The sequence below is a fragment of the Vulpes lagopus genome, chromosome 1 (assembly GCF_018345385.1).
Source record: "Vulpes lagopus strain Blue_001 chromosome 1, ASM1834538v1, whole genome shotgun sequence".
NCBI classification, from domain to species: Eukaryota; Metazoa; Chordata; class Mammalia; order Carnivora; family Canidae; genus Vulpes; species Vulpes lagopus.
This window is the reverse complement of record NC_054824.1, coordinates 33,989,408-34,002,007: the sequence shown is the minus strand read 5'-3', so window position 1 is coordinate 34,002,007 and position 12,600 is coordinate 33,989,408. Positions and strand designations below refer to the sequence as shown.

The 12,600-nt window shown below is 34.7% G+C and overlaps 1 protein-coding gene across 2 annotated transcripts in view; it reads left to right on the top strand.

Moving 5' to 3' along the window:
- Positions 1 to 12,600, top strand: part of MEI4 (meiotic double-stranded break formation protein 4) — a 203,481-nt gene that overhangs the window by 131,647 nt on the left and 59,234 nt on the right. Inside the window, exon 4 of one of the 2 annotated variants that reach the window (XM_041763058.1) lies at positions 10,403 to 10,534. The exons of the other annotated variant lie outside the window; for it this stretch is intronic. Coding sequence (XP_041618992.1) covers positions 10,403 to 10,534 — 132 coding nt within the window. The remainder of the gene's footprint in view (positions 1 to 10,402; positions 10,535 to 12,600) is intronic. 2 annotated transcript variants of the gene reach the window in all.

Here is a 12,600-nt window from a genome sequence, read left to right as displayed (position 1 = left end):
TCTGATCCTGGAGAGCTCCTGCTCTGATCCAGAAGAGCTAGGGGAGTGGCAGGGCCCTTTATTCATGCCAGGTGAAATATAATGTTAGATACTTTAGAAAGTAGGGAACACTTAGTGCATCGTCTACCCAGATTTAGGGCTGATACCATGTGTCCTTGTATATCTGAGTCTCTTTTCCCCTACGCGTCCAGTGCTGGTCTGTTAACAGAAATTGATGGTGCACAGTCTAGCAATTGTGTTTCCTTAATTCACTGTGGTAATTGATAAACATTGTTTTCAGAATCTGGAAAGTGGTTGCAAATTTTCCATAAATGTTCCTGGGGGCTGTCCAAATTTTTATGCCTTCATGAGAGATTGGGATATGATGGCTTTGAGAATGCAGTAGTTAACAGCACAAGGGGATTCTAATTCTTATGTGTATTTGATCTAACTTTGAACAAGTTACTTAGGTCCCTGTTATTTAAATTGAGATTATACCTCCTCATAAGGTGATTTTTAAGGATTAATTCATATAGTATGTAAACACTGAGCACTGTACACAATGCAAAATAAAAGCTTAAACATTATAGTATATTTATATTGATATTGTTTTCTGCTACTCCAGTGTCACACTTTCATGTAGGTTTTACTTCACTGGCAGCAGAGACAATAAAAACTTAAAAAAAAAAAAAAGATTTAAATCTAATGCTAGACTCTGGCTCTCACAATGTGAACTTAACATTTCTGAGTGTCACTTGCTTCAATTTTAAAAATGGAAAATGTCATGATCAGTGTTGTTGGGATACTAGATGGAGTATCTCAACTCTTTTGTCTAAATTTTTAGGCAGAAGAAACCAGCATAATTCTGATTATTCCATTAGTTTTTAGTTGGTTTTACTTAGTTTCATTCATTAGTAGTTATATGAATAGATAAAATGGAAATAGAAGAAATGGCTCAGTCTTCTAATGCATATCCATAGGCAGTCCTTCCACATACCAATATTTGTCACTTGTTCAGTGATGATTATATACCTTTGACCTGAAGTTGTTTTCTTAACATTTATTTCATAGAATTCATTTGTGAACTTGTGAGCACTCAACCTCTTTTCTTCTATTCTTTTGTTAAATACCATTTGATTTATCTAATATTAGTGATGCATGTACATCTTTAACCCTAAAAAAAGAGAAAAAATTGAGAAAAAAGATTCACGTGTCCTAATTTCAAAACTTACTGCAATCTATGGCAATCAAGACGTTGTGGTTCTGGTCTAAGGAGAGTCATATATATTAATACAGTAGGACTATGACTCTATCAGTAAATCCTCACATTTATAGTAAGTTGTTGATTTCAACAAGGGTGCCAAGGCAATTTAATGGAATAAATTCCTTTTCTCAACAAATGATGCTGAACAACTGGACATCCACATGCAAATGGCCCATCTACCAAAATTAACTCAAAATGGATCATAGACCTAAAGAGATAAAACTATAGACTCTGAGAAGGAAACAGATGAGTAAATATTTGTGATCTGGAGTTAGGCATCTGTTTCTTAGATATGCCACCAAAACCCGAGTGTCAAAAGAAAAAAAAGTAGACAGACTTTTGTGCTATTAATGATACCATCAAGAGAAAAGACATTCCACAGAATGGGAGAAGATATCTGCAAATTATATATGTGATATGGGGCCTATATCTAGACTACATAAAAAAAACTTTTACAACTCAACAATAAAGAAATAAACCTACTAAAAATAGCTAAAGAATTTGAATGGATATTTCTGTAAAGAAGATATCCAAATAGCTAATAAACTCATGAAAAGATACTCAAAATTACAAGAAATTAGGGAAGTACAAATCAAAACCACAGTGAAAATCCACACCCAGTAGGATGGCTGAAAAGGAAGGAAAGGAAGGAAAGGAAGGAAGGAAGGAAGGAAGGTAGGTAGGGTGAGCGAGTGTTCATGCAGATTGAAAATATAGAAAAATTGCAATCATTAGGGATATCAAATGGTACAATCACTTTAGAAAACTGTCAGTTCCTCAAGAAGTTAAATTCAGAGTTATGTTATTAGGTAATACTACTCCAAAAATGTGTATCCAAGAGAATTAGAAATCTATATCTACCCAAAAACTTGTACATGGAAGTATTATTCCTATTAGCTAATACATGGAAACAACTCAAATCTCCCATCAATTGTTGAGTGGATAAACAAAAGTGATATATCCATACAATGGACTATTATTTAGCATTTAGAAGGAATGGAACACTAATATATGTTACAAAAATATATGAACTTTGAAGAAATAATTATTCCAAATGAAAGAAGTCAGACACAAATACCACATACAGTGTAATATCATTCCATTATATGAAGTGTCCATATAGGCAAATCCATAGAGACAGAATGTGGATTAGTGGCTTCCAGCGAATGAGGGACTGAGGGAATAGAGAATAGAGAGATGTTGCTAATGGAATTTCTTCTTGGGGTTCCAGAATTACATAGTAGTATTGTGTTGACTATGCAATTCTATTAACTATATAATATGTATATCTTTCTATAGATAGAGCATGTGTGAGCAAGAGAGAGATTTAGATTTATTTATATATTCATATATAAAATCAAAAAAGGTATTATTTAAACATGATCAAGTTGCAAAAGTCCTTGCTGGTTGATCCCCCAAGCATGCAATCTCTAAGAATCTCAAAGGAAACTTAACCTCTGCTTTCCAGATAAATTAAGACAAGACATGGTGAATGATCAATTACTTTTGATTTTAGACTTTTCTTTATGTCCTTCATAAGTATTTAAAAGCTATACATTTGCTTCTAAGAACTTCTTTAGCTACACCACAAATGTCAATATGTTGTATTTTTATGTACCAGGGTTCAGGTAATCAACAATCAGTGGAGTGAATGTCCAGAGTGCACAGTGTCCAGTGCAGTGGGGGCTGCAGAGAGATTGACCCTCCAGGTCACAGGAAAGCCATAAGGGAGGTGGCATCTTGGTGGGAACACTTTGGGCTGCAGGTGAGCCACCCTGATACCTATAGGAGTGGGCAGGAAGACTTCAGATTGCCAGTTTCTATGTAGAGAGGATCATGGGAGGGTTATGCCAGGCCAGGCTAAGTTTACAAGGTCTCCAAGAGACCTAAAGTTCTGGATGGGCAGTGGAGGGCTGAACTCTGACAGATGTCTTCATGCCCATACCATTCACTCATTGTGCAACATCCAAAAAACAGAGGAAAACCTCTTTTACCTATAATGCCCCTTCAGCATCCTCCACTGAGAAACCTAATATGTTGCTCATATAGAGGAGAGATGCTTTAAAGAATGCTGTGTATTATGGAAGATCATATTTTGACAGGTGAACTGGGAGCTGAGAGGTAATAAATTGATAACTGGATTATGCCTCTATTTCTTATACTCTCATTGTCCTATGTATCACATCCATATACAAGACATATTATATATATTTTTAACTTTAAGCTGTCATATGTGTTTTAAAGAAATTAAGGAGAAAATGATCCTTTATATTTACTCAGTTACTATTTTTGATACCCTTCATTTCTTCCTGAATATTCAAATTTCCCACTAGTATCACTTACACTAAGCATGAAAAAATTAATTTCAGTTTTTATTAATACTATGGTTTGACTGGTTACATTTTCTTAATTTTGCTTTTATCTGAAAATATTTTAGCTTCTTTCTTGAAGGATTTTTACTAGTTGTAGAACGCTAGATGACATTTCTTTTCCTTTCAGCACTGTAAAGGTATCAATCCAGCCTCTTCTACCTATCATAATTTCTTATGAGAATTCCACAGTTATTTGAATTATGTTTCCTAAATAGAAGGTATAATTTTTCTCTAGATACTATTAAGTTTGTCTCTTTATCTTAGATTTTCAGGAATTTGGCTCTGATATGCCTAGGCATTTTTTTTCATACTTATTGTGTGGAGTTCATTGAGATTTTGCATTGTGTACATTTATGTCTTTTTTAAAGATTTTATTTATTTATGAGAGACATGGGGGAAAGAGAGAGAGAGAGAGAGAGAGAAAGGCAGAGACACAGGCAGAGGAGGAGCAGGCTCCATGCAGGGAGCCTGGTGTGGGACTTGATCCCGGGTACCCAGGATTACACCCTGGGCTGAAGGCAGTCGCCAAACTGCTGAGCCACGCAGGGATCCCCAACATTTATGTCTTTCACTGAATTCTGGAAGTTTTTAAATATTTTATTTCTTCAATATTTTCTGCCTATTCTGTCCCATTTCTTCTGGATTCCTATTATGCTTATGATAGACCTTTTTTTATATTGTCACATATGTTTCCAAGATTCTGTTCATTCCTTGGATTGCATAAATTCTGTTAAACTATATATTCAAGTATTCATCTTCATTCTGCTCTTAAGCTCATTTTCCTTGAATTTTTATTTCACAAACTCTTGACTCTCTGGTTCTTTTCAGTGTTTTTTTTTTTTTTTCTACTGGTAATTTTATCTTTTCAGTCACTATTAGCATTAAGCACAGTTCTAGTATCTATCTTAAAATCTCTTTTTGTAAACCATACCACAGAATCATGGTTGCTGCTGCTTCTGCCATAATTGAGGCAGCAAGGAAATAGAAATTTCCAAAGCTGTCAGTCCCCAGAATTATAGCATTTCATCATCATGTCATCATCAGGCATTTCCTGAATCAGGAAGACTCTTCCACTATAGTTGTTCCAGAATCCTGCTGCATCTCCTACAAACTGTATCATTATTCAAAAAGCATGCCCTACAACCTGCCTTTGACTCCAAATAATTTTATGTCTTATATAAGATTGACTGATTAGGAAAATTTAAATTATATCCAGAACCCTCTCTGAAAGAGACTTTTAGAAATAGTTTTAGTTGCTTTAGCACAAGAAGCTTGCTTGAAGAATACTCAAATGGTTACTCCAATATGTCTGCTATAGAGTACTCTTTTATTATTCAACATTGTGTATTCCCTTTTTCCCTTATTCAAACCTCCCCAAAATATCGATAGCAAAAACAATGTACTTTGAAAACATAATGTACCAAAGCTCTATAAAAACAAAATTCTATAGATCTCTTCTCAAAAGGAAGGAGTCAAAGTCTCAATCATTTCATGTAATATATGACTTTATGTGATGATGTGATAATCATGCCTTTGCTAGTTCCATCACAATTCTAGTTTGATATGTTGCAGTTCATGAACTAAATTGTAAAGAAAGCCACTGCCAAAATATCCTACCCATACACACATGCGCTCTCTCTCTCTCTCTCTCTCTCTCTCTCTCTCTCTCTCTCACACACACACACACGAAGAAAAAAATAACCTTTAGTGGCCTTCAGTTATAAGTGGTTATAAGTTCACAATTTGTATTGACTGTCTTCCTCCGTTGCCAATTACATTCTCCCTTTGTCCTCAATTAGTTGGATTTACCCAGGGTTTCATCACCCCTGAAGGATTTGGCCTTTTGATAGTCTTGTTTCCTGAGTTGTCTATAGTATGCTATTTATTTATACTAGTTGCTCAGTAATACCAGGCAACCCCAGGCTTCCGTATAAAATTTTCTCTGCTGCCATTGTGTTTTAAATTCTGTTTTCCTCAACCAGAGACCAGTTGCTCCAGCCTACAAGGAGCCCCCTTTTTTGCCATTGGCAGAGTTTTAAAAGAACTCCGCCAGGTGGAAATCTCAACCTCTGGTTCATGAAACAATTGTTGGGTCCTTTTGTAGGAACCATTTTTACTTTTTTATTTAGACCTCTAAAACATAATCCAGTGTCACAAGGTATGAAGAATACTTTACCAATGAATCATTAGATATAATATTGAGTTACCAGGCTCTTTTATACCTTGGTTCTTGAATTCATATATTCTGGCTATCAGGGAAAGCACATCATATATTGGTCATTGGTATAGAACATAAATTTCCTATAATTCAGCCTTATAAAGAGTAGTATTCTAGTTGGAGTAGTATTCTAGTTGGAGCTAACTGCTCAAGCAGTGAGCAGTTTCTGGTTTTATTTCCTGCTTGATCACAATTTTATATACAGTACATCTACTTGATGATGGAGTATTGCTATGTATACCTGACACTGTTCAAATGAGCAGCTTTGGGCATATAATCATTTGATGTCACATGATGAGGCAGTCATTTAATCTCCAGTAGTGCCAAATTATATATATATATATATATATATAAACATATATAACTATATTATATATATAAAATATGCATAACTGTATTATCTCTCTTTATAACTATATGTTTAATATATGTCACACATATATTTATAGCATAGTTATAACTGTTATATATAAATATATAGTAAATATATATTTTATGAATATATAAATATATAATATATAATAAATATATGTAAATATATTTATGTAGTTGTATATACAAATATATGTAATGAATATACTTATATATTTATATATACTGTATTTACTATGATATAACTATTTACTTGTCAAGAAAGTTATATATACAAATAGATTTTTAATGAATATATTTATATATATGTAAATATATATATATATATATATATATATTATGTTATATTTACTTGTCAAAAAAGATTTGACTTTCTCCCCAAACCAGGGGTTCTCCTTTGTGATTTTCTCATTAGGGTCAACTGCAGGCTTCATGTAGTTACTGATCAGCTCCAAGAACATTGGATATTATCAGTCATAAGGTCCAAGTGGCAGAGCTTCTCTTCAGCTTAGACAAGCTAGAGCTCTTTATACTACTCTGGGCTCTTCTCAGAGTTTATGGACATGATTTACTCAATATGTGCATCCAAGTGGTAAACCCAAATGAATATATGTTGCCTCACATATCCACAAATGCTCATCACTTATATATTTTAATTACTGATAGGAAATATACATTACAGCAACTTGTGTTTCACTTCGGAAGTGGTATTCCAACATGTATCAGACCCAGAAACGTCCCAAGTGTATCAGGTACTTGAATCCTGGGGTTTACTTTCTCCTAATATATGTATTTTACCAGTGCCTTTAAAACAATTGCCATATCAATATGATATATATATATACAGTACACTACCATAGTGTCCTGTGGAACAGTTTGATTGATCAGAATCCTATGAACTAAATAATGACACAGAGCCAGCAAATTGACATGGCCTTAAATAGGACAGAAAAGTATACTGATACTCCTAAGTGAATGCACACTGCTTCATTTTATCCTTATTGAGATAGTAAAAAAAAAAAAAAAAGAAATCCCAGATTAAGACCTAACAAACATCAGAAGCAGTGTTGATTATGCCAGGAAAGGAACTACAACTAGAATATCACTATGAATTAGATACACTCTTGATGAAGTTTGTGCTTATTCACTGCCATCCTCCAAGATCTTTCTATCTTCTACACAGGTCAAATAGGCATATGTATTGGGCATGTGGTAGGAATTTCCGTCTCTGCATATTTCAAGACTGGAACATCAGCACTGGGCTCTGTGAATCCTCCAGGGGAGTATGTAAATGTAGATCAAAGCACATTTGGTTTGGCTGAGTTTACAGGTATTTGAGGAGGCTGAGTTTATAGGAATGACTCCCTAAACCACTGGGCCATCAAGGTAGCATGCTACTGCTTCTGTCAGGATTAAGAACTTGCAAAAGCAGGGAGCCTCTAAACCAGCTGCAAGATAAGCCAGAACCATGTTATCTCTGCCACAGTCTGCATCAACAGAATGCATACCATGTGTACTGCTTCTCTTCTTCAATAATGCACTTCTAAATCAAGGTCTCAAATGAGTACTTCTGATTGGCAGAACTCAAATAATATCCAAAATTCAAACTGCACAGGAATCTGGGGAAAATTATTTTTAGCTTCCAGTCCCTGCAATCATAGGAATATGAGCTAGAACAAAAAAAGATGGCATGTGTGTTGAGTGAGACCTTCCATGTTTCTACCACAGTAGCCTCTCCTATAACATTGTAAGCCCTAGCTTCCATGCTACCCTCCTTCAAAAGTTCCACTGTTTTTACAAAAGGGCAAGTGTCAATTAAAATGTAAGGAAGAACAGAAGCCATTTTTATAAAAATGTTCATATAATTTTAAGTTGCCTTAACAGTTATATACTTAGTCTTTGTTCTATTATGAACTTCAGTCATTCTGGGGAGACCATAACAATTCCTATCTAGATTATGGAAACGGTCTTCATGATGAACTTTTCTTTTGAGCAGTGTTCTCTAATAGGATTATATTAACCCTAGGAAAACATTTTATTTCTAGTATTTAACTTTCCAGGGTTCAATAAATTAAACTCCTGTAACCTGTAACCGTCAGTGCTTTCTATTACCAATGCACATTGTATTAACATGTAACATTTATTGAATATTTACTAGGTGCCTGGTACTATGCTAGCCATTTTTACTATCTAACATGTATAACAACTGAAGTGGGTGCCATCACAATCACTATTTTGCAGAATGTGGCCGCTCAGACATACAAAGTTAAATAGCTTGCTAGTATAAGTTAATAAGCAGTGGAGCTAAGATTTGACTCAGGCAGTGTTAGATTCCAGACTCCACAAACTAACCCCGTGACTACCCTCATAATTTTATTCTCACTCTCTAAAGTACCTTTTATTTTACTGTGAATTTTTTTCTTGACTTTATCTCCCAAAGACTTAAATATTAAGAAACGAGGTATGTAAACAACTAGAGCATCAGAGAACTACTCAACAGATTTTTTTTTTAGAGCTTAAATAAGGGTATTCTTTTTTCAAGTTCAAAGAAAAATGTAAAAAATCTGCAAAAAAGTGGCACTGGAGAATTACAGAGGCTATGAGTCTTAGCCAGTTACGTTATTAAAAAGCAACAATGAAAATAACTGTGATTTCCTATGGTAATAGATTGATGAGGTTATTTAGGATTACGTTGACAAATTGACTTAGAAAACTATTATTAAGAACTAGTTATGTACATCCAGATTTATAAGAGAAATTTCTTTTGAACTTTATAATCTGTTCACTGTTTTGTTGTCATTGATTAACTTTTACATTATATTAGTGAAGTATCAATTTGAGAAATATCTACATTAAATGTTTATCTTAAAGGACACAGGTGGCATTTCCTCTTTTCATGTGGCATTATTTAGCAATGTCATTTAAATTTTATATACAAAAGCAGTGTCTCCTCAATTTTATTTATTTTTTTAATTTTATTTATGATAGTCACACACACAGAGAGAGAGAGAGAGAGAGAGGCAGAGACATAGGCAGAGGGAGAAGCAGGCTCCATGCACTGGGAGCCCGACGTGGGATTCGATCCTGGGTCTCCAGGATCACGCCCTGGGCCAAAGGCAGGCGCCAAACCGCTGCGCCACCCAGGGATCCCCCTCAATTTTATTTTAATCTCATATAGAACAATGGCAAGATAGGTGCTGTTTCTTTGTTTCAAGATACTTTTGAAGCCTATCTCTAAGATATTTTAAGGGATATATTTCATGAAGTTCCAGCTATGAGTTATACACGCCTTAATGTGATTAATAATCAAATGGCCTTGGGCAGTCCCGGTGATGCAGCGGTTTAGCGCCACCTGCAGCCCGGGGTGTGATCCTGGAGACCCTGGATCAAGTCCCATGTCAGACTCTCTGTATGATGCCTGCTTCTCCCTGTGCCTGTGTCTCTGCCTCTCTCTCTCTCTGTCTCAATAAATAAATAAAATCTTTAAAAAAAATAATAATCAAATGGCCTTTCTCCTAATAATTATATGGGATATAGTTTATTGTCTCCATTGTCCTTTTACATTTATTTAGTGGTGAGTACTTTTTGCTGCCTCTAGGTGAAAATTTAGAGTTCTGCATTGTTTTCTCCTCTATCTAAAGTGCCTCTCCTTCGACTTACGGAGAACAAAGAAGTCCTTCCCACCTGTCTCCAGTGTGGAGGTGGAATTCATAGTGCGCCAATATCTATCCCAAAAAATACCCTCAAACTCCATTCTTTCATATATATCTATACCTATACTTATATATATATATATATATACCCTCATATATATCTATACCCTCAAACTCCATTCTTTCATATATATCTATACCTATACTTATATCTAGTGGGTCAGGGCTTAAGGGTCTTATCTTCTTAATTCATTCTCTATATGGTCTATCTTCTAAATATAATTATTTATTTTGATACTTCAACTAAAACTTCCATTTCAGCACTTTGTGATATACTTCAAAATATTAACTGCTATAGAAAATTTTATAACTTACATAAGTTACAATTTGTCTATTTCATAATTTGCTTAAGGATGATCCAGAATTATGCTGACACCTTTTGTATTCCTGACACTATAGATTTAGTAATAAAGTCTTAGAAATTGACCACTAAATATATTTTGACTTGACTTGATAGTAGAAATCTATTCATTTGTATCTTTAGTTTCAGGTGCAGCATTTTGTGTCTCGGAGTCTGGTAACCCTGGGAAGTTGCAGCTTACTGAGAAAATCTATAATATCTCTGCTTTTATCAGAAGTAAACAGCTTCACTGATGTTCTGGCTACCATCAATCAGGTACATGTAGCCTGAAACTGTAACTCTTATTTATGGTTAATGCAGCTATAGACTTTTCTTTCTTTTTCTCCTCTCTGTGCTTCCTGCCAGGTTGATATTTTAGTTATTACCTTTTTTTCCTAGAGTATGTGAATACTATTACTGTCTACTAAAATTATAAAGATATTTTCAGAAAAATACCATCCTATCATCCTTACATGGATATGTATGCCAGAGGTGCCACTGATGACAAGGAATGGTTAGATGAATGGCCTGAAATCTAATTGGGCAGCATGATACTAAAGCAAAACAGTGAGAAAAAAGTGAATGGGAGAAGATGCTAAGTAGAAAAAAAAGCCTCTCACCAGTGGTTTTTATTTTTAATTGCTCATGAGAATCATCTGGTTAACTTCTAAATATCCCATTGTGAAGCCATATGCTAGTTCAGTTAAATGGAGTTCTCTGTGTTTAAGATGCAAAGTATTGGCATTCTTAAAGCTCTTCAGGTATTCCTTGTGCCGCTAAGGTTGAAAACTCATGCTCTAGGCCTCTCATATCAATGCTGATATCGTGTTTAAGGAACAGACGTCATTCTCATATTTTAATGTTGACCCTCGTATATTATGTGTTCACTTTGTCAGCTGTTGTAATGGCATTACTCTCTGTGATAGAATTAAGCACAGTTAAAAGAAATCAGAGACAGGCAAAAAATGTTTTGGTAAAGAAGAAAAAATTAATTAGAAAAGATATCATGTATATAATTTTAAATAGTGTTAAACCAATTACCTATATCTAATTTCCCTACATTTAACAATATATTCCAAAAATAGTGTATAATCTAATTGAATTCAGTGAATGACATGATAAATCATCTAGGCAGCAATTTTTCCAGGTCCTACAAATGGTGAACTCTCTTTAGTACCCCGTGAGATATTTTTAAGTGATTGTTACTGATGTTAAGGAGTTAAAAATCCATTTGAGAAATAGTGAGGTGCTAAAATACTTGACGGTGTTTGTAGGCTCTGCCATCAAGAAAGTGATCAAGGTAGTTTGCAGTTCCCTAAGAGGACTTGATGGAAAAGAAACAACTTGAAGCATCTATATGAAAAGCAGAAGATAACCGACTATAGAGGCATTGGGTGGAATTTTTAAAATGTGTGGCCAGGGATGCGTGCGTGTGGGTGGCTCAGTTGGTTAAGCATCCAACTCTTGGTTTTAGTTCAGATCATGATCTCATGGGTTGTGAGACTGAGTCCTGAATGGAGCTCTGTGCTCAGTGGGGAGTTGGCTTGAAGGCTCTTTCCCTCTGCCCTTCTCCCAACTCATGCGTGCTTGACTGCTCTCTCTTTCTCTCTAAAAGAAATAAATCTTTTTAAAAAATAAATAAAAGGTGTGCCCAGCATTCTAAAAAAGCAATGTAAGGTCATAGAATTTAAAAACAGGAAGCAGTGTGGGAAATGACTTTGATGAAGTCAGATTATTTGTGTGGAAAGCAACAAAGTACAGACAAGAAATTTTATTTACATTCTCATTTAATCTTTACAAGTCTCCATGAAGTAGTTGTACTTTTTACCTAGTATATAGATAAATCAAACTTTAGAGTGTTTAAGCAACTTGACTAAGATTGCAGAAAGAACATATTTTAAATCTATAATTCAAACATAGATATTTTGATTGTAAAATTGCTTGAGAATAAGAAGAACACAACAATAACTTTTTTGGCAGGTAATAGTGTGTTAACATGCTTTAACAACTAAAAGGCAACCTATGGTATTACATATTTGCAAATGACATAGCAGATAAAGGGTTAGTATCCAAAATACATAAAGAACTTATAAAACTCAACACCCAAAAAACAAGTACTCCAGTTAAGAAATGGACAGAAGACATGAATAGACATTTTTCCAAAGAAGCTGTACATCAGGTAGCCATCAGTCACATGAAAAGTTGCTCAGCATCACTCATCATCAGGGAAATATAAATCAAAACTACAATGAGCTATCACCTAATACCTGTCAGAATATCTAAATTCGCAACACAAAAAACAACAGGTGTTGGTGAGGACACAGAGAAAGGGAAACCCCTCT